The sequence below is a fragment of the Mustelus asterias genome, chromosome 11 (assembly GCF_964213995.1).
Source record: "Mustelus asterias chromosome 11, sMusAst1.hap1.1, whole genome shotgun sequence".
Classification (NCBI taxonomy): domain Eukaryota; kingdom Metazoa; phylum Chordata; class Chondrichthyes; order Carcharhiniformes; family Triakidae; genus Mustelus; species Mustelus asterias.
Window position 1 is genome coordinate 44,287,138 of NC_135811.1, and position 22,396 is coordinate 44,309,533.

General features: G+C 46.9%; 2 protein-coding genes across 6 annotated transcripts in view; one reads left to right on the plus strand and one right to left on the minus strand.

Annotated features, from left to right (window-relative positions):
• dntt (deoxynucleotidyltransferase, terminal) overlaps positions 1–22,396 on the minus strand; it is a 418,285-nt gene that overhangs the window by 289,217 nt on the left and 106,672 nt on the right. The window lies entirely within an intron of this gene.
• The window catches only part of blnk (B cell linker), a 223,981-nt gene continuing 206,359 nt past the window's right edge, over positions 4,775–22,396 (plus strand). For 3 of the 4 annotated variants that reach the window (XM_078223481.1, XM_078223483.1, XM_078223484.1), the window contains exons 1-2: positions 4,849–4,984; positions 5,438–5,500. In XM_078223481.1, the coding sequence (XP_078079607.1) occupies positions 4,910–4,984; positions 5,438–5,500 (138 nt within the window). In that variant the 5' untranslated portion in view covers positions 4,849–4,909. Of the gene's footprint in view, positions 4,985–5,437; positions 5,501–22,396 lie in introns of all 4 variants that reach the window. The other variant, XM_078223482.1, reaches the window with a different exon arrangement.

The window sequence follows — 22,396 nt, forward strand, 5'->3', positions numbered from 1 at the left end:
TCAAGGCAGCCTTTGACCAAGTGAGGCATCAGGGCAGAGATTCTTCAGAAGCTGGAGTCATACCTAGCACAGTTAGGAGGCCTTGTGGCACAGTGGTAGCAGCTCCACTTCTTAAAAACTCTGGTTTCAAGTCCAACACCAGGACTTGTTGGCCATGGAAGGAGCATTCATAACTTAGTTCAATAGTCTGATAATCAGCTCAGCAATTCTTTCACCACTTCCCCACTATTGCCCAAAGGGGAAAAAAGTGTGTAAAGATTTGCTGAAAAAAGAAATGCCAAGCACAAAGGATAAGCATTGTGGTTGGTGCAGGCCAATCCTCTCAGTCACAGATATTGATATCAGAGTTCCTCGAGGTAGTGTCCTATACCCAACCATCTTCAGTTGCTTCATCAATGACCTTCCTTCCATTATAAGGTCAGAAGTGAAGATGTTCGCTGATGATTGCAGAATATTCAGTTTTGTTTGCAAATGCTTAGATGACAGAGCTGTCCGTGTCTGCATGTCGCAAGACCCAGGCAACATTCAGGTTTAGGCTATTGAGCGACAAGTAACAATTGCACCACACATGTGCCAGGTAATGACCATCTTCAACAGGAGTGAATCTAACCATCTCCCCTTGACATTCAACGGCATTACCATTGTTGAACCCCAGCATCAACATCCTGGGTGTTAGCTGGGTGAAACTGAACCGGACCAGCTACATTAATATTATGTCTACAAGAGCAGGTCAGAGGCTAGGAATTCTGAGGTGAGTAACTCGCATCCTGACTCTCTGAAACCTGTTCACCACCTACAAGACTACAGTCAAGAGTTTGATGGAATACATTCCACTTGTCTGGATAGGTTCAACTCTAACAGCATCTAAGTAGCTTGACACAATCTTGGACAAGGCAGCCTGTTTGATTGGCAGCCCATCCACCATCTTAAACAATCACTCCTACGACTATTAGTGTACACACGATAGTGTATGCTGTGTACAACATGCATTGCAGCAACTCACCAAGGTGCCTTTGACAACATGTTCCAAGATCATGATGTCTACAACCTAGAAAAGCAAGCACAGTTGCTGCATGGAAAACCACAACCTGCAAATTCCCCATTTCATTCCACACCATCCTGATTTGGAAATATATCGCCATTCCTTCACTGTCACGGGGGGGAAATCGTGGAAGTCTCCTCCTAATCCGCACAGTAGCTGTAACTACACCAGATGGACTGCAAGGAGTTCAAGAAGTGGGATCACCACAATGTTCGCAAGGGCAATTTGTGAAGGCCAATAGATGCTGACCAGGCAGCAACACCCACATCCCATGAATAAATGAAAAAAGGTCCCTATTATTGAGTAATGCTGGCACGATTAGTATCACACTGATAGAGTCTTCAGCTTTTAGTGACAGACTGGAGTGTGTAATGATTAATAGTTTTGACTTTTGTTGACCCCTTGTGGGATACTATGGCTGACATCATTCCAAACCACTGTGAATGGAGTGTTGTCGCCTCATGCGGTGATTCACTTTATCCCTCCTTCATCTGATTTCCTCCCTCTCCAGCATCAGGAGTAGAGGTATTGAGTCATTAAATGAGCCAACATTTTATTTTATTTCATGACTAGCCTGTATGTTGGTTTCCTGTAGCTTCAATTCTCTTCAGGCCAGCTGCTCTGTTTCAGATGACAGGGCTTTGTGACATGATTATAAATGCTTTCCCTCTCCCCATCCCCGCCACCAATGCGATTGGAAGGTACTTGCAACTGGGAGTTTTACCAGTAGAAATTAGTTCAACCACAGGATTTAATAAACAGAGGTAAAGGACTAAGGATACTTGGGTGTAACTCACTTAACACACATAATCCACTGATCTTTTAAACCACATTATTGGCTTGTGCCCAGATTGCACATCTCTTTGGTGCTACTGCAGAGAGAACACAGGGTTGGGCACTCATATACCCAGATTACAGGAGTACATATTACTCTTCTCAACATGCTCTTGTCAGTTGAGAACAATGTAGACAGCACAGAAGTTGGTGCATCCATCTCATTTTCAGGATTTTACTGTGGTCTCCAGCAGCTCCAGTGGGCATCAGCACTGTTGGGATCTCTGATCACCACAGGGGACTAACTAGCTTCATGCGGAAATCACATATTCCAGGCAACCTTCCCTTTTTAAAGGCACAGTGTCTTTAAAAGTCCCTCCATGGATCGCCACTTTGTAGTGGAGAGGCTTATATGCTCCAATGATCCCTTCAGCGGTGTTGTTGGGAATTCATTGATTCTAGTAGGGCCACACGTGGTGGAAAAGTTGAGCAGAGGTACCAAAGCAAGTGTACCTCCAGAACATCTTTAGTGGCAGAACATGCAAAGGAAGGCTGTGCACCTCACTGGCTGAAGAAGCAGAAGAAGGCTGCACAGTAAAGTGGTCTGGTCAACATGGCTCGACACATCACCAAAATCAGACCCCCAACCCATCAAGATTGTGTGGGCAATGACAGCACCCTGAGGTCCCCATGTTATATGATGTCATACGCAGGTTCTGATCAGGGATCCCTTTAAAGATGGCATCCCAATCTCTGAGCAGCCGGGTTTTGCCGGCGTGGTGTGAAACACGCCCCCTTGATTTTTTTTTTGGCGGAGTGTCATAAGATCTGCAAGAGAAATCCGACTGGTTTCTCTGGAGAGAAACACATCGGTTTTCTCACTGGAAACAACACTGCCGTTTTTAGGCAAGATTTCACCCTGTGTTAAGACAGAGGAGTTTTTCAGCAGCAGCAGCACCTGTAACTGAGCAGTCTTCTTCAGGATACCCTCTACTCACCCCAATGGGAGGGGGGTGTAGAAACAGTGCCCTAAAAATAGACGAACCCACTTTCTCCTGGCTGGGGAACTGCACTCTACGGGATCACCATCTTTGAGTTTGAAAACTTTAGATTTTGCAACTTCTAGTGTGAGACCATTCAACAGTGACTGTCCAGTAAGAAGAAATGCAATTGTATCATATGAGCTCTCAAGAATCCAAATTGACATCACTGCACTCCATGGGATTCACCTTCCTGGAGAGGGGCAGTCTGTAGGAACAAGCAGGACGATACACTGTCTTTTGGAAAAGAGAGGCTGACAGTGACCCTACTGATCATGGAGTTGGTTTTGCCATCCTGATAGCATCTTAGATGCAATACCAGAATCAGCAATTGATCGAATGCTGGTGGATAATCACATTGGAGTACTCATGGTCACAGCAGATGTTGCAGCGTGCAAGGACTCCCCACTTCAGTGATACTACTCCTGAGGCACTGATTTGAGAAGAGGTTGTCAGGGAAGAAACCATGGTTCTGATGGGGAACAGGAAGTCTTCCAGGAACAGGGATGGAAGCCTGTGGTAATGTTTGATGCCTTCTCTCAGTATGTGATGGTGAGTGAATCCATCTTAAATCGACCACATCACCCACCTAGATCACACCTCCATCACTCACCCAGCAGCACATTGTGATACTCAGGACTCATCTTATCGCCCTTATTCTACATCTCACCCACATACACCTTCCAATTATACCTGCTATAAATACACCTGTCCACACCTCCTCAAACCTACAGTTGTTCAGCTATGGTAGGTGCATCATCCAGGCACACTAACACACATTCACTGACTTTCTAGCCTCTCTCTTGAAGGAGAAGGTGACCGTCAAGGGGAAAGCCAGTGGAGGACCAGTGTGCCTGCATCCCCTCAGCACCCTCGAGGAGATGGTCCAATGAATCATTGGGTTGGATACCACAGAGTCGGTGGCACTGTCACTGTGGGGACCATTGAGGATGGTGATGAGTTGTATTGAGGATGGTAGTGAGTTGTTGCCTCATTGCAGCTTCTCCAATCGCTCCTCACTCTCATACTGAAAGGTGCCATAGAAACATTTGATGGAGTGTGGGACTCCTGCTTTCCTCCCTTCCCTCACTCCGACCCTCCATTATGCTTGTGTACTTTCAGAAGACTTGATGCACGCTCAGCCTCTAAGGAGTCATGGAGGAAGAGAGATCCCATGAGAGTGAAGAAGAGGCACTATCATTTGACCTACATTTTGCAACCATCAGCTCAGAAACTATATATATAAAAATATATATCCCTACGATTTTTCTCCAGGTTGTGGACAGCAGTTCCTGAAGATTGATCTTCAATTCCTGAAGGCTCCAGCCCAATCCTGGAGGATTGACAATCGTAGCTTCCCTGCAACATGGGCAGAGGCTATTTGTATCTCATTGCTGCAATGGAAGCTCAAAGAGAGATCATGGATTATATGTTTGCTCCCATACTCAATCCACCGCAATGCTGACTCAGACACCATCAGGAGTGGAGTGCTTCAAGCAAATGGCTCACCATCACCTTGTCAATGGCAATTAGAGATAGGCATTAAATGTTGATATTGCATGCGATACCCACAACCCAACATTGAATAGTGCAATAATCCCTTGCTTATTAACATCTCTCACAAAACTCTTTATTTATTCAACAAACAATTGAAAAATAGACCAGTGACTAGACACAGTGAGCTACTCTAAATGATACAATGTGATCTCAGATTATTGTCGATATTTATAGCTGTAATGTACAACTAGCGGATTGGTGAACGGCAGCTGTCAGTTCATCAAGCCATTCACCGCATTTAACAGCAGCCAAGTTTGCTACCTGACCCCTTTTTTATCGCAAGTCATTTCGGTCAGAATAATTTAGTGAAGTATTCGCGATTGCGTAAGTGGTTAAATAACCGCGGTGGGAGGACCTTTACAGACTGAAGTTCAGTTCTTGAAAACTTCCGCCTTATTTGCTGGGAAAGGGGGGAGTGAGGATCAGTTATCAGAACTCAAAACACAAAAGATCAGTTCAAAGGCCGAGGCGGGCTCCTCTAGTCTTGTGGCGCACAATGGCCACAAGGCTACCAACCCGGGAAGAGTGTGAGAGCTGGAGAACTCGAGAACTATCAGAATTCCTGCGACTGGTAAGACGCAACTCTCTCCTTTATTAAAGTTTGATGCAGACAAACGTTACAACACCGACTTCATTTCAATTAAAAGTTGATCATGCATAATAATTGCTCCAAAATTGTGGCAAGGTAAATGAGAGCAAAACAAGGCAAAACTTCAACAAATATAAGGAAAAGCATTGAAGGCGATCCAGGAAGTATTGCAAAGTTGTTTGGTAATCCAGTTTAAACATTAGTCAGTATGGACAGAACTGTTATTTGGAGTGCTATATTCCAGAATGAGAGAAGACAGTGACAACGCTGCAATTCCATTCAATATTAACCTTAACTATTGATTATGTAAATCCTTTGCTGGAACTGTAAAGTTTAGCAAAGGGTGTTTCCCTTCGTCAGAGTGAAATAAACTGGAGCCTTCTGATCAGCTAGTGTTTGAAGCTAAACATATTCCTGTTTCTCATTTATACACAGAATAATTTATATGAACCTGCCAGTGTGGTGGAAAGGCAGAAAATATCTGGGGCAACGTTTTTGGTAAGTAAATTGATAGCAGAGTACTTTCCTTCTTAAAGTTAAAATTATATATTTTCCCTTCCCTGCATGTTCTAATTGTTCTAAATGTATTATCTGTGCCATATTAATGTGTCACATGTTATAGCTCAAAGAATCGTATTTCAAAGCATTATACTAAGTACAATATGCTACAGCATTGAATGTATTACAAAACACCAACAAATCACAGCTTAATAGATATGGAATACATCATTCAACAAGAACAACTTGCATTTATATAGCACCCCGAACGTAATTAAACATCCAAAGGCACTTCACGGTAGAGATATAAAATAAAATTTGACTCCAAGCCACGTAAGGAGATATTAGAGCAGGTACCTAAATGCTTGGTCAAAGAGCTCGGTTTTATGCAGGTGGCACTGTGGTTAGCACTGCTTCCTCACAGCACCAGGGACCCGGGTTCGATTCCAGCCTTGATCACTGTGTGGAGTTTGCATATTCTCCCCATGTCTTCGTGAGTTTCCCTCGGGTGCTCCGGTTTCCTCCCCACCCCAAAGATGTGCAGGTTAAGTGGATTGGCCATGTTAAATTGCCCCTTAGTGTCCCAAGATGTATAGGTTATGGGGATTAGTGGGGTTAAGGGAATAGGAGGGGCAGTGGGCCTGGGTAAGATGCTCTGTCAGAGAGTCGGTGCAGACTCGATGGGCGAATGTCCTCCTTCTGCAATGTAGAGATTTTACATTCCCGCCAAAGTCAATGGAATTTTGAATGGCTGACCGCATTTTCCGGCCCCGGAATTTGAGCAATCAAATCCAGCCCATGGAATTTTACAGCACGGAAGAGACACTTTCCTTCTTTAAAAGCTTAGAGATGTGTTGTTTACTCATAAGTTGAGGACTTAAGAGGGACAGATTTTCAAAGTCAGGAAAACATAAAGGGTGCGATTCTCCCACCTCGTCACGCTAATTTTCGAGCGCAGCGGGGTGGGAGAATCTCGGGTCCGGGCATGCGTGGGATTCGTGCGTGCGTTCCCACCGTGCGCGCTTCTCCCAGCGCCGGATTTCTGGCACCGTCAGATCCGCACTGGAAACCAGCGGGAAAACCAGGTAAATAATTTACGTCAGTTTTTAATGTTATTTCAATGTGATTAGCGGGCCTGGGACTGAATTTTCTGGGCCCGCTAGCCGCTCCCACCCCCCCAGAGTATTTCACTCTAGCGGGGTTTACAGTAGATCCCCTCTTTTGGGGAACTATTGGGACGACACCACTGATGTAAAGGGGGGCAACCGGGGCCCCCAAGGAGCCAGGCGGCGGGGGGGTGGTGCCCCAGAGCATAGGCACCCTGGCAATGCCAGCCTGTGCCCCCTGGCACTGCCCAAGGGACAAAGTGCCCATGCCCAAGGGGCAAAGTGCCCATACCCTGGGGGCACCTTGGCATGGGGCAGTGCCAAGGGGGTGGGGCCTATAGGGACCAGGGCCTGGTAGGGGGGCAGGGCTTAGTGGCAATCGGTAGGGTTGGTGGGGTCCCACTGCCACTCTGCATGGGGATCGATGGGGGCAGGAAAGAGGCCAGCGATCAGTGGGGGTGGTTGGGGGGGGGGTCAGTCGGGAGAAGTCTGCCTGCGGGGGTGGGGGGGGGGGGGCAACGTCAGCAGGGGGGGGGGGTCAGCCTTTGTGGGGTGGGGATCTGGAGATCGGGGCAATCCAGGATGGAGGTGGGGGGGCAGGGGGTTGGTTCGAGGCTGGCCCAAGAATAGTCAGCAGGGATCACAATTGTGCCGTGGGGGGGCCCTGGGCTGGCCAGCAATCGAGCTAGCAAAGAGGGGGACTGAGACTGCGGGGCCACTACATGTGCAGAGGCCTGCTGATTTCAGTCTTCCGGGCAGGGATAGGCCCCGCTCTCTGAAATCTAATTAAATTCACGCTGGTGGCCTCTGCAGTGCACAGTGTGGGGGAGATTCTAGTCTGAACTCCCACTGATAAAACCAGCGTGAATTACTCCAGTTTTCCCGCAAATCCGACACTTAGAATATTTTGGGGAGAATCGCCCCCAAAATGTTGGAACACTTAACATGATTGTGCAGGACCTATAAAGGGCGAAACACAGCGGCCCAGTGATATGACAGTGCTTGGCACCAACCTCTTCTAGCTCCCTCTACTATGGTGTGGACTTGCAGTTTGGCCATTACTGTTTGAATCTGCTGCCAGATTAACCTGATCTCCAGACATGCAGCAACAATCGAGCAGGATCAGCAACCAAATATTGTCACAGACAGAACAGCAAGTCAAGTGGATTGTATTTTTCACTTTTAATCAACATTTAACAGAAATAAGCGACTAAGATGCACGTACGGGATTGAGGTTGAAGCTGAAATGTCAGAAAGAAAAAATAAGCTAAAAATGTTATTTTAAATCCTAATTCAACATTCCGCAAATATAAAATAAGTTTTTTAGGGTCAGTGAGATTGTTCAGCAGTAATTATAAAATTAATCTCTGTTAAAAACCCAGTTATACCTCGTTTAAGTTGTAACTTTTACAAGTTTTTTTCTTTGTGACTAAAATCACGAAGGGACAAATTTTCATCAGTTCACTGATTTCTATGTATTTGCAATCAGATCTCAACAGTACACCATGTGGAGCAACATAGAATCACTGACTGCAGCCTCTGGATGTTGTATTTTAACTGCTCTCCGGGTCAGAGTGCGATGGCAGAATATGCTGTCACGTTCACTATGCCATGGGCGGCATGGTGGCACAGTGGTTAGCACTGCCGCCTCACAGCGCCAGGGACCTGGGTTCGATTCCCGCCTTGGGTCACTGTTTGTGTGGAGTTTGCACGTTCTCCCCGTGTCTGCGTGGGTTTCCTCTGGGTACTCCGGTTTCCTCCCACAGTCCAAAGATGTACGGTTTAGGTTGATTGGCTATGATAAATTGCCCCTCAGTATCAGGGGGACTAGCTCGGGTAAGTGCAAGGAGTTATGGGGATAGGGCCTGGGTGGGATTGTGCTCGGTGCAGACCCTCCTTCCTGCACTGTAGGGATTCTATGATTCTGTGATTGTTATTGCCAGATCTAATGAACGGGTCATCGACCTGAGAGGTGAATTCTTTTTCACTCTCCACAGATGCAGCCTGACCTGCTGAGTGTTTCCAGCGCTTTTTCTGTCTATTTCAGATTTCCAGCATCTGTAGTGTTTTACTTGTTTATTTTCAACTTGTCAACCAGACATGTTGCAGTTTGGGGAAATACCCATCAGAATATTTCTATTACAGTCACTGATCTGCACCAGCAGTGTCACCAGTTTTAAGCCTTGGAAACCGATTCAAAACCTTCCTCAATATTTTCAAAATAACCATAAATCTAAAATTTGAAAATTCACCATAAACCAATTACACTCACCTTTTGCAATTCAATTAAGAATCAGATTAAAACACCCAGAAAACACCAAGGTTAAAGTTTATTTATTAGTATCACAAGTAGGCTTACATTAACACTGCAATGAAGTTACTGTGAAAATCCCCCAGTCACCACACTCCAGCGCTTGTTCAAGTACACTAAGGGAGAATTTAGCATGGCCAATGCACCTAATCAGCATGTCTATCGGACTGTGGGAGGAAACCGGAACACCCGAAGGAAACCCACGCAGACACGGGGAGAACGTGCAGATTCTGCACAGATAATGACCCAAGCCGGGAATCGAACCCGGGTCCCTCACTGCTGTGAGGCAGCAGTGCTAACCACTGTGGCACCCTGCTTAAAACTAAACTTAAGAGGTCTACAAAATTGTGAGAGGCATAGACAGGATAGATAGTCAGAGGCTTTTTCCAAGGGTGGAAGTGTCGATTACAAGGGGGCACAGGTTCAAGGCAAGAGGGGGACAGTTTAAGGGAGATGTGCAGGGATGTTTTTCACACAGAGAGTGAGGGATGCCTGGAACGTGCTGTCAGAAGAGGTGGTGGAAGCAGGCACACTAGCAACATTTAAGAGGCATCTGGATGAGTACATGAATAGGGAGGGAACAGATATGGACTGAGTAAGGGCAGAAGGTTTTTTTTTAGTTCGAGCATCATGATCGGCACAGGCTTGGAGGGCTGAAGGACCTGTTCCTGTGCTGGACTTTTCTTTGTTCTTTGTTCTATCTACCTTATCAAACTTCTTCAAAAAACATCTGTTGGGTCACCCCTTAACTTTCTTTTTTCTAGAGAAATGAGCACCCAACCTGCTTAGTCTTCCCTGAAAGGTACAGCCTCTCAGGTTTGGGATAGGCTTGTAACTTATTTTTGCACTCTCTGGAGTTCCTCCATGGGGTGGGACCAGAAGATTAAGGCAGAATCTTCCCAAAAAATGGCAAAGTGTCAGGATCTGACTGAAGACTGGAGTGTTTCTCTCCAGAGAAACTGGCAGGTTTTCTCACCAGATCTTATGACACTTTATCACAAAAGAAAGGCAGCGGGGGAAGGGGGGAGGGGGGGGTCATGTTTAACGGCATCATTTTGAGGAGGGCAGGCCTAAGCACGCTGGTAAAGCCAGCTGCACTGAGATTAGGGCACCCTTTTTAAGGTGTCCCTTTCCGACTAAGAAATAACCATCCCACCTCCCCAGAGGTCTCAGGGGCTCTCTCCCCAACCCAATCGGCTATTGATGCTGGCATTCCCTGCCCGGTCTGCAATCTATGCCGGCATTTCCTCACCCCCGTGATCAAAGCCAGCATTTCCACCTCCCCCCGCAACAATCATCACCGACATTTCCCTCTCTTCCTCCCACTACACACACACATGCCCCCCCACCCTCATTAAGCTCCCACTTGGTCTGCCGTTGGCTCTGCCCTGACACAGATTGGTGCTGCCAAGTTGGTACAGTGCCAACCTGGCCTTGCCAACCTGTGCCGGGGGCATGTCGCTCTCCCCTCGGGGCTATACTCACCTTTGCACCCCCTCCCAGAGGGTTCCCCATGACCGGTTCATGCCTGCTTTGAAAATACAGCTCGGGAGGAATATATGATGAGGGGGAGGGAGGCTTTCAATTAAATTATATTCACATACATTTAAATGAGGTTCTCACCCTCTCTGGGCGTGAATCTCACGACATTAGCCGTGAGGGTGGGGAAAACCGCGGAACGCGATCTCTCCAGAGAGAAACGTGTTTATCGGTTCTCTTTGGATTATCAGTCGGTGTCACTGTTCTCTGGGATGGTGAACGCAGGCTGAAAATCATCACCGGGATCTTTTTTGCAAGATATAGTCCAGATTGGTGCACAGCACTTTAAGTTTGTTCTAACCGAATTTCAACATAAGTTGAATACACTGGCTGGGATTCTCCGATCTCGTACACCACGCCACTGCTCCCAGTGCGAAGGGAGGATTCGGCACTCAGTCAAAACTCCATTCATTGCAGCGGGACTGGAGAATCCCGGCTAGGGGTGAGATCGGAGCATTGTAGCCACTCTGTCTGCTTTTAAAAATGTATTCCTCCAGCTCTGAGCCCCAGTGCTTTGTTTGCATTTTTTTGACCTTTTCTAAATGGGTATCTGCGTTATAATCTGAGATAATACTCATAGTAATATCACTGTATGATACAGCACAGAAACAGGCAATCGGGGCCTTTGTGCCTGCGCCAGCTCTTTGCAGAGCAATCCAATTAGTTCCACCTCCCTGCTCTTTCCTTACAGTCCTGTGGATGTTTTTCCCTTCCAGTTTCTCTAATTTTGGAATGACGTTGACTCATTTCATAGCGATATATTTAACATCTCCCTGAAATGAACCTGACCGCACGTGATGGGGTCATAAAAATGAGAACAAATGATGAAATACCCAGAGGTGATGGTTCATCCAGAGTGTGAACTGACATCAAGAATAACTATACTGACTTGTAAAGATTTAGCAAGCATGCCTCTTATCTCAGTAAGGAAGTATTGGAACAAAAAGTGGAGGCATGTCGGGGCTTAATTTCCTGTCTTTGCTCATTTTAGTGGAAAATGTAGCTTTTTTTACTAGTATCAACTTTTAGCTAAAATTACCCATAATTCTCAAGCCATGTCAGAACTATGCTATAGGCAGTTGCTTCAAATAATGTTATATCATTTAGCAGTTTCCAAGTTTCCTGGTACATAGATTTGAGTCTAATTGATCGCTGTGCAATATTTAAATGTATTTTATTCTTATTAAATGTTTCGCGATCATTTCTGCTCAAAGCCTTCAATTACAATCTGTCACAGATATCTACATGGGCTCAGTGGTGTCATTCACCACTTGGCTGCTTCTGGCAGCTCTGTATCTCCAGCGCATGATGTGGAGATGTCGGCGTTGGACTGGGGTAAACACAGTAAGAGTTTTAACAACACCAGGTTAAAGTCCAACCAAAGGCTACCAAATAAACCTGTTGGACTTTAACCTGGTATTGTTAAAACTCTTACCGTGTCTCCCGCGCAGGCAGGGATTGTAGCAGAGCTCAGGAGTATAATAATGAAACTCCCTCATGTTCTGGTCTGGATCTTTATGCCTCACTCATATTTGTTGTCGGAATGGTCGTGGCTCCTTCAGCCTCACTGAACGCAGGCCTAGTTAATGCTGGAATAAAGCAGCACTTGCTTTCATCGGTCTGCTGTTCCCTTTAATCAGAGGCAATCTCGCCGAGCAATAAGTATGACGTGAAACACTTGTGAAAATTAGTATAGAATGGTGGCACAGTGGTTAGCACTGCTGCTTCACAGCGCCAGGGACTTGGGTTCGATTCCCGGCTTGGGTCACTGTCTGTGCGGAGTCTGCACGTTCTCCCCGTGTCTGTGTGGGTTTCCTCCGGATGCTCCAGTTTCCTCCCACAATCAGAAAGACGTGCTGGTTAGGTGCATTGACCATGCTAAATTCTCCCTCAGTGAACCCGAACAGGCGCTGGAGTGTGGCGATTCGGGGATTTTTACAGTAACTTCATTGCAGTGTTAATGTAAGCCTGCTTGTGACATAATAAATAAACTTAAACTTAGCTTCTGTCCACATGCATTGCAATAATAGTGTCCTTAGGCACTAACCGACTCCTGTGGGTCTGACACCTAATGTAAAAGCATGGGTCCAGTCCCACGAGTAACCTGCTGTTACCCACCATTCTGGTGTCTCCATCCTGATTTTTAAAAACTTTATTTTCGAAGGGGAGCAGAGATGAAAAGAGATTCTCAGTATCAAGATGCTAGATTACTTTCTGAATGACCAGACATTTCTGACGAATTGATCATTGAATAGAATCCTGTGCAGAACAACTGTCCATCCCACATTTTAAATACCTTTCACCTTCCTTCGCATCCCTGAGTCAGCACGCTGCCGTCCTGGAAAGCTAACATCTCTGAGACAACCATTTCTCACGCAACATGTTAGAAACTGCCTGGACTTTGCTATGGGAGAAATGACCGAAGTGTCCCAAACTACCTTTCTAGCAAAGCAATGGCAAGTTAACTGCAACATTTAAAAAGAAAAGGATCTCACAATTACCAGCGATTACAAAGGTGGAATGTATAACAGCCAGTCTCATGAGTTAATTGATTGTGGTTTTCACACATGGGCTTGAGCTTCTCCAGTTTGTCACTGAGCAGAGCTGATGAAGGCTCTGGTAAGATGAGGCTGGTGACAGATCAAGAAGTTGGTTTATTTTGCAGCAGACTGAACAAAAATAACAACAGCAGACCATTGTAGACTTCTTCCACATTGCTTCCTGTAACATCAAAACATATTGTGCTCTCCTGTGTGAGGGGCAGCACGTTCATTTTCATTTTATTTCCTTTCAGGTTAACTCCAAGTTGAGCAAGCCAACCTATTTTAATTCTAATCCACCTCTCCCAGCCCGGCCAGATTGAGAATTTAACCCTTTGAGATCCAAATCTAGAGACAGGATGTATGTGCATTTAGAACGGAACAATCTCATTAGTGACAGACAGCATGGTTTTGTAAGAGGGAGGTCGTGCCTTACAAATTTGGTGGAGTTTTTTGAGGAAGTGACAAAAACGGTTGATGAAGGAAGGGCCGTGGATGTCGTCTATATGGATTTCAGTAAGGCATTTGACAAAGTCCCACATGGCAGGTTGGTTAAGAAGGTTAAGGCTCATGGGATACAAGGAGAAGTGGCTCGATGGGTGGAGAACTGGCTTGGCCATAGGAGACAGAGGGTAGTGGTCGAAGGGTCTTTTTCCGGCTGGAGGTCTGTGACCAGTGGTGTTCCGCAGGGCTCTGTACTGGGACCTCTGCTATTTGTGATATATATAAATGATTTGGAAGAAGGTGTAACTGGTGTAATCAGCAAGTTTGCGGATGACACGAAGATGGCTGGAATTGCGGATAGCGAAGAGCATTGTCGGGCAATACAGCAGGATATAGATAGGCTGGAAAATTGGGCGGAGAGGTGGCAGATGGAATTTAATCCGGATAAATGCGAAGTGATGCATTTTGGAAGAAATAATGTAGGGAGGAGTTATACAATAAATGGCAGAGTCATCAGGAGTATAGAAACACAGAGGGACCTAGGTGTGCAAGTCCACAAATCTTTGAAGGTGGCAACACAGGTGGAGAAGGTGGTGAAGAAGGCATATGGTATGCTTGCCTTTATAGGACGGGGTATAGAGTATAAAAGCTGGAGTCTGATGATGCAGCTGTATAGAACGCTGGTTAGGCCACATTTGGAGTACTGCGTCCAGTTCTGGTCGCCGCACTACCAGAAGGACGTGGAGGCATTGGAGAGAGTGCAGAGAAGGTTTACCAGGATGTTGCCTGGTATGGAGGGTCTTAGCTATGAGGAGAGATTGGGTAGACTGGGGTTGTTCTCCTTGGAAAGACGGAGAATGAGGGGAGATCTAATAGAGGTATACAAGATTATGAAGGGTATAGATAGGGTGAACAGTGGGAAGCTTTTTCCCAGGTCGGAGGTGACGATCACGAGGGGTCACGGGCTCAAGCTGAGAGGGGCGAAGTATAACTCAGACATCAGAGGGACGTTTTTTACACAGAGGGTGGTGGGGGCCTGGAATGCGCTGCCAAGTAGGGTGGTGGAGGCAGGCACGCTGACATCGTTTAAGACTTACCTGGATAGTCACATGAGCAGCCTGGGAATGGAGGGATACAAACGATTGGTCTAGTTGGACCAAGGAGCGGCACAGGCTTGGAGGGCCGAAGGGCCTGTTTCCTGTGCTGTACTGTTCTTTGTTCTTTGTTCTTTAACTTTATAGTAGCATTTTTAACACGGTTAGACCAAGGTCATTGTTCCACTGGAGCAAGCAGAGAGGGAGTGATTTGTGGCAGGAGTGCTAGTGAGAGATTTATTTATTTAGTCAGTTAGTGTGCTTTTTTTTTGCCTTTATTTTTGTAGTAGTATTTTTCTTAATTTTAAACTGAAAACCGGAAGTGGGCTGCTAAGGAGTCTGGGAAGGGTTTTTTAAGCGCGCGAAGTATAAAAGGTAGGCTGCAGTATACAGCGGGCAGCGTCGGGAGCGGGCAGCGTAGTGAGTGGGAAGCAGAGTGTGAGCTATAAGGGCTTTGGCTCACAGGGCTTCGGGGGACAGGGCGAGCAGGGGTGAGTTTTTTCATTCTTATTTACTTTTCTCTGTGTACCTTGGTATAAAGGGGCAAATATGAGTGTGAAGCCAGTGTGTTGTTCCCAGTGTAGGATGTGGGAGGTCCTGGAGGCACCTGGCCTCCCGGACATCCACATCTGTGAGGGTGTGTCGAGCTGCAGTTCCTGAGGGGTCGTGTTAAGGAGCTGGAAGTGCAGCTCAAAGATCTTAGGCTGTTAAGGGAGAATGAGGAGGTGATAGACAAGAGCTATCATCAGGTGGTCACACCAGGGCCACGGGTGGAGGCCAAGTGGGTGACGGCCAGGAAGGGTAAAGCCCGACACAACAAGTACTCCTGCCTGAGTACTGCTGGGGGGGACAGCCCGCCTGGGGGAAGCAGCAGTGGCCGTGTCTCCGGAGTGGGGTCCGGCCCTGGAACTCAGAGGGCTAAGGAAAAGGGGAGGAAGGCAGTGTTAATCGGGGACTCGACAGTACGGGGGTCAGACAGGCGTTTTTGCGGAGGCAGGCGGGAGTCTCGGATGGTGGTCTGCCTCCCTGGGGCCGGGATCCAGGATGTCGCTGGTCGACTCTCGGAAATCCTGAGGGGGGAGGGAGAGGAGCCAGAGGTAGTGGTACATATTGGTACCGCTGATGTGGGAAGGAAGGGGGAAGGGGTCATGAAAAGAGAGTATAGGGAATTAGGGAGACAGCTGAGAAGGAGGAAAGCAAAGGTAGTAATCTCAGGATTGCTGCCTGTGCCATGGAAGGGTGAAGGCAGGAATGGAGTGAGGTGGAGGATGAATGTGTGGCTGAGGGACTGGTGCAGGGGGCAGGGATTCAGGTTCCTGGACTATTGGGACCTCTTTAGGGGCAGGTGTGACCTGTACACACAAAACGGGTGGCACTTGAATCCCAGGGGGACCAATATCCTGGCGGGAAGGTTGGCTAAGGCTACTGGGGAGAGTTTAAACTAGATAGGTTGGGGGGAGGGGATCGAGACGAGGTGACTGGGAGCGAGGAAGTTAGCTCGCAAACAGAGAAGGGTTATAGACGGTGCAAGAGGGAGGATGGACAGGGGTTAGAGAAGGGGAGAGCTCAGACCAAAGGATTGAGATGTGTTTAATGCCAGGAGTATAGTGAATAAAGGGGATGAGCTCAGAGCATGGATCGATGCCTGGAAGTGTGATGTGATGGCCATTACGGAGACTTGGATGTCTCAGGGACAGGACTGGATACTATAGGTGCCGGGATTCAGATGTTTCAGGAAGGACAGGGAGGGAGGCAAGAGAGGGGGTGGAGTGGCACTGCTGATCAGGAATAGTGTCACAGCTGTAGAGAAGGTGTATGCTGTGGAGGGATTGTCTACAGAATCTCTGTGGGTGGAAGTTCGGAGTGGGAAGGGGTCGATCACTTTGCTGGGAGTTTTCTATAGGCCGCCCAATAGTGACAGGGAGGTGGAGGAGCAGATAGGGAAACAGATCCTGGAGAGTTGCAATAATAGCAGAGTTGTTGTGATGGGAGACTTTAATTTCCCAAACATAGATTGGAATATCCCTAGGGTAAGGGGATTGGATGGGGAGGAGTTCGTTAGGTGTGTTCAGGAGGGTTTCCTGACACAGCATGTGGACAAGCCTACAAGAGGAGAGGCGGTACTTGATCTGATACTGACCAATGAGCCTGGACAGGTGTCAGATCTCTCAGTGGGAGAGCATCTTGGGAATAGCGATCATAACTCTATCTCCTTTATGCTTGCATTGGAAAAAGAGAGGACCAGGCAAGCTAGGAAAGCGTTTATATGGAGTAAGGGGAAATATGAAGACATTAGACAGCAGATTAGAGGAGTAAATTGGAAGGAGGTATTCTCGGGGAAATCTACTGAAGAGAGGTGGCAGTTTTTCAAGGAATGTCTGTCTAGGGTTCTACAGGACAATGTTGCGAGCAGACAGGGAGGAGTTGGTAGGTTAAAGGAACCGTGGTGCACGAAAGTTGTGCGGGACCTAGTCGAGAAGAAAAGGAAAGCATACAAAAGATTCAGAGAGCTTGGCGAAGATAGGGATCTAGATGAGTATACGGCTTGTAGGAAGGGACTAAAGAAGGAAATTAGGAGAGCCAGAAGGGGTCACGAGAAGGCCTTGGCAAGTAGAGTTAAGGAAAACCTTAGGCGTTCTATAAATATGTGAAGAGTAAAAGGATGAGACGTGAAGGAATAGGGCCTATAAAAGATGAAGGCGGGAAAATCAGTACGGAATCAGTAGAAATGGCAGAGGTGCTTAATGAGTATTTTGCCTCGGTTTTCATAGAGGAGAAGGACATGGGTGGATGTACTGTGGGCTTGCGGTGGACTGAAAAGATTGAGTATGTGGACTTTAACAAAGAGGTTGTGCTGGAATCTTTGAATGGCATCAAGATAGATAAGTCGCCGGGTCCGGATGGGATGTACCGCAGGTTACTGGGGGAGGCGAGGGAAGAGATTGCAGAGCCTCTGGCGATGATCTTTGCGTCATCAATGGAGACGGGAGAGGTGCCGGAGGATTGGAGGATTGCGGATGTGGTTCCTATTGTCAAGAAGGGGAATAGGGATAGCCCAGGAAATTACCGACCGGTGAGTCTAACCTCAGTGGTTGGTAAGCTGATGGAGAAGATCCTGAGGGACAAGATTTATGAGCATTTAGAGAGGTTTAGTATGCTCAAGAATATTTAGCATGGCTTTGTCAAAGGCAGATCGTGCCTTACGAGCCTGGTGGAGTTCTTCGAAAATGTGACTAAACACATTGACGAAGGGAAAGCGGTAGATGTGGTTTATATGGATTTTAGCAAGGTGTTCGATAAGGTCCCCCATGCAAGGCTTCTCGAAAAAGTGAGAGGGCATGGGATCCAAGGGGCTGCTGCCCTGTGTATCCAGAACTGGCTTGCCCAAAAGAGGCACAGAGTGTATATAGATGGGTCTTTTTCTAATTGGAGGTCGGTCACCAGTGGTGTGCCCAGGGATCTGTTCTGGGACCCTTGCTGTTTGTCATTTTCATAAATGACCTGGATGAGGAAGTGGAGGGATGGGTTGGTAAGTTTGCCAATGACGCAAAGGTTGGTGGGGTTGTGGATAGTCTGGAGGGATGTCAGAAGTTACAGAGGGACATAGATAGGATGCAAGACTGGGCGGAGAAGTGGCAGATGGACTTCAACCCAGATAAATGCGTAGTGGTCCATTTTGGCAGGTCGAATGGGATGAAGGAGTACAATATAAAGGGAAAGACTCTTAGTACTGTGGAGGATCAGAAGGACCTTGGGGTCCGGGTCCATAGGACTCTAAAATTGGCCCCGCAGGTGGAAGAGGTGGTTAAGAAGGCGTATGGTGTGCTGGCCTTTATCAAGCGAGGGATTGAGTTTAGGAGTCCGGGGATAATGATGCAGCTATATAAGACCCTCGTCAGACCCCACTTGGAGTACTGTGCTCAGTTCTGGTCGCCTCATTACAGGAAGGATGTGGAAAAGATTGAAAGGGTGCAGAGGAGATTTACAAGGATGTTGCCTGGATTGAGTGGCATGCCTTATGAGGATAGGCTGATGGAGCTCAGTCTTTTCTCCTTGGAGAGACGTAGGATGAGAGGAGACCGAATAGAGGTATATAAGATGTTGAGAGGCATAGATCGGGTGGACTCTCAGAGGCTTTTTCCCAGGGTGGAAATGGCTGCTACGAGAGGACACAGGTTTAAGGTGCTGGGGGTAGGTACAGGGGAAATGTTAGGGGGAAGCCTTTCACTCAGAGGGTGGTGGGCGAGTGGAATCGGCTGCCGTCAGTGGTGGTGGAGGCGAACTCAATAGGGTCTTTTAAGAGACTCCTGGTTGAGTACATGGGACTTAATAGGATGGAGGGTTATAGGTAGGCCTAAAAGGTAGGGATATGTTCGGCACAACTTGTGGGGCCGAAGGGCCTGTTTTGTGCTGTAGTTTTCTATGTTTCTATGTCCTGCTAATGGCAACATGTGGAGGAGTATTTTTAACAGATTGGACAGGCAGTTAATATTACTTAGAGAGCTGACCTGTAAATATCCAGTAAGAAGTCTCACAACACCAGGTTAAAGTCCAACAGGTTTATTTGGTAGCAAATACCATAAACTTTCGGAGCACTGCTCCTTCGTCAGATGGAGTGGAAATGTGCTCTCAAACAGTGCAAACATCCTGTAAATATCCCACATGCTTCACCTGTGTTTCTGAGAGAATGAGAAGGTCACCTGCTGAAAACTGGGGTGATCGTTCTTTAAATATGTTGATAAGACATCATTGGTATTTTAAACATAATGTGGAGATGCCGGCGTTGGACTGGGGTAAACACAGTAAGAAGTTTAACAACACCAGGTTAAAGTCCAACAGGTTTATTTGGGATCAAATGCCACTAGCTTTCGGAGCGCTGCCCCTTCGTCAGGTGGAGTGGAGAAATGCTCTCAAACAGGGCATACAGAGACACAAACTCAATTTACAGAATAATGATTGGAATGCAGTCTTTACAGATAATCAAGTCTTAAAGGTACAAACAATGTGAATGGAGGGAGCATTAAGCACAGGTTAAAGAGATGTGTATTGTCTCCAGACAGGACAGCTAGTGAAATTCTGCAAGTCCAGACAAGCTGTGGGGGTTACAGATAGTGTGACATGAACCCAACATCCCGGTTGAGGCCGTCCTCATGTGTGCGGAACTTGGCTATCAGTTTCTGCTCAGCGACTCTGCGCTGTCGTGTGTCGTGAAGGCCGCCTTGGAGAACGCTTACGCGAAGATCAGAGGCCGAATGTCCATGACCGCTGAAGTGCTCCCCAACAGGAAGAGAACAGTCTTGCCTGGTGATTGTCGAGCGGTGTTAATTCATCCGTTGTCATAGCGTCTGCATGGTTGTTTGTACCTTTAAGACTTGATTATCTGTAAAGACTGCATTCCAATCATTATTCTGTAAATTGAGTTTGTGTCTCTGTATGCCCTGTTTGTAAGCATTTCTCCACTCCACCTGACGAAGGGACAGCGCTCCGATAACTAGTGGCATTTGCTACCAAATAAACCTGTTGGACTTTAACTTGTTGTTAAACTTCTTACTGATTTGAAACATAGAGAGCTGGGCTTTTCAATCCAGCAGAGGCTGGGCCATGTTGTGCGAGGATCTGGCAAACATGGGACTGGGTACAGTAGCATGCACACAGTGATATAAGAGACGTATGACCCAGACCCAGAGGTCAGTGTGGTGTTGAGCAGGAATGGGTTAAAACCTAAGCATGGAGATAGTTCTAAACCTGTACCATTTATTATTCAAAGGTAAATACTTCTACTTGTTAATAAAGACTTATAGTTAACCCACTGAAGACTCCAAAGACTTCTTTAAGAGTCATTGTTTTGTAACTAACACCTTCCCAACATGATGGCAGTGTTGGATAAACAAAACCCTTAACCTTGCTAAAATGCTGGAACAAGCTGAGATGCTGGAAGACTACGACAAAACCTCAATGAAAATTCTGACCTGACAGAAACACCCCAGTAGAAGTTAAATATGCAGGGTTTTTAAAAGTTTATTCATTAGAGTCACAAGTAGACTTACATTAATACTGCAATGAAGTTACTGTGAAAATCCCCTAGTCGCCACACTCCGGCGCCTATTCGGGTACACTGAGGGAGAATTTAGCATGGCCAATGCACCTAACCAGCACGTCTTTCGGACTGTGGGAGGAAACCGGAGCACCCGGAGGAAACCCACGCAGACACAGGGAGAACATGCAAGACTCCACACAGACAGTGACCCAAGCCAGGAATTGAACCAGGATCTCTGGCACTGTGAGGCAGCAGTGTTAACCACTGTGCCGCCCTGAAGAGAAACTTTGCCAGAAAATGCTCCCGGAAAAAAGCCGGCTAAAGGCAGAGATTTGTACTGCAGCAGAAGACTCAATTGGAAGTTTAACTTCAAAGCACAGAATCCACAGAGCCAGCGGGGGTGCACTAAACCCTTAAAGTCCTTCCCCCAGATCAGTGTCACAGGTGCTATTGAAGGAAAGCCCCTCACTAAAACATGATTCCCCAGTTGGAGCCCCAACATGTGACCTCCAAACTGGCAAGATCGGAAAAAGGATCTATTATTTAAATCTCTCACGAACGTCATGTCCAGCTTGGAAAATGACAAGCATAACTTTAAACCTGAGTGTCTCATTACTCATCATAGAGAACCACAGAATGAAGGAAGTCAACCCATAGCAAATCCAGGCGGCTGTTGCTTCAAGGAGTATGTTATTGCCATATTGCTGAGCCTGCCAAAACTGGCAACCGATACATGTAATTTAAAGATTTTTAACATGGATCACAATTCAATGACAAGACAACCACTGTCATTAGCTAACAAGAACTGCACACTCCCAAATACCAAAGAGTATTTGGGGGAGGGGGGGTGTGATCGGTGGGGATGGGATAGTGTGAATGCCTAATTGGAAGCCGAGATGCTGTTCCTTCAGCTTGCATTGAGCTTCACCGGACCGTTGCAGCACTAAGAGTTTCAACAACACCAGGTTAACACCTGATGTCTCTGTATGCCTTATTTGTGAGCAGATTTCCACTCCATCTGACGAAGGAGCAGTACTCCGAAAGCTAATGGCATTTGCTACCAAATAAACCTGTTGGACTTTAACCTGGTGTTGGTAAAACTCTTACTGTGTTTATCCCAGTCCAACGCCAGCATCTCCACATCATGACTTTGCAGCAGGCCAAGGATGGATGCCTGGGCATGAGAGCAAGATGCTGAATTAAAATAGCAAGCAACAGGAAGGTTGGGGCCATGATTGTGGGCTGAGCGATGGTCTTCTGAGGGAAGAGTAAAAGGAATGGCAATGTAGTTCCAAATCAAGCTGGTGTGTGGTTTGGGGCGAGTGATGGTGTTCCCATGCATCTGCTGCTCTTGTCCTTTGCGGTGCTAGAGGTTGCGGGTTTGGAAGGTGCTGTTGAAAGAGCCTTGGTGAGTTCCTGCAGTGCATCTTGTAGATGGTGCACACTGCTGGCAGTGTGTCGGTGGTAAAGGGAGTGAATGTTTATGGATGTGGTGCCAGTGGGCTGCTTTTTCTAGGATGCTGTCAAGCTTCTTGCATGTTGTTGGAGCTGCACCCATCCAGGCAAGTGGAGAATATTCCATCACATTCCTGACTTGTGCCTTGTAGGTGATGGTCAGGCTTTGGGGAGTCAGGAGGTGAGTTACTCACTGCACAGTTCCCAGCCTCTAACCTGCTCTTGTAGTATTTATATGGCTGGTCCAGTTCAGTTTCTGGTCAATGGTAACCCACAGATTGTTGATAGCGGGGATTCAGCGATGGTAACGCCATTGAATGTCAAGGGTGATGGTTGGATTCTTTCTTGTTGGAGGTGGTCATTGCCTGGC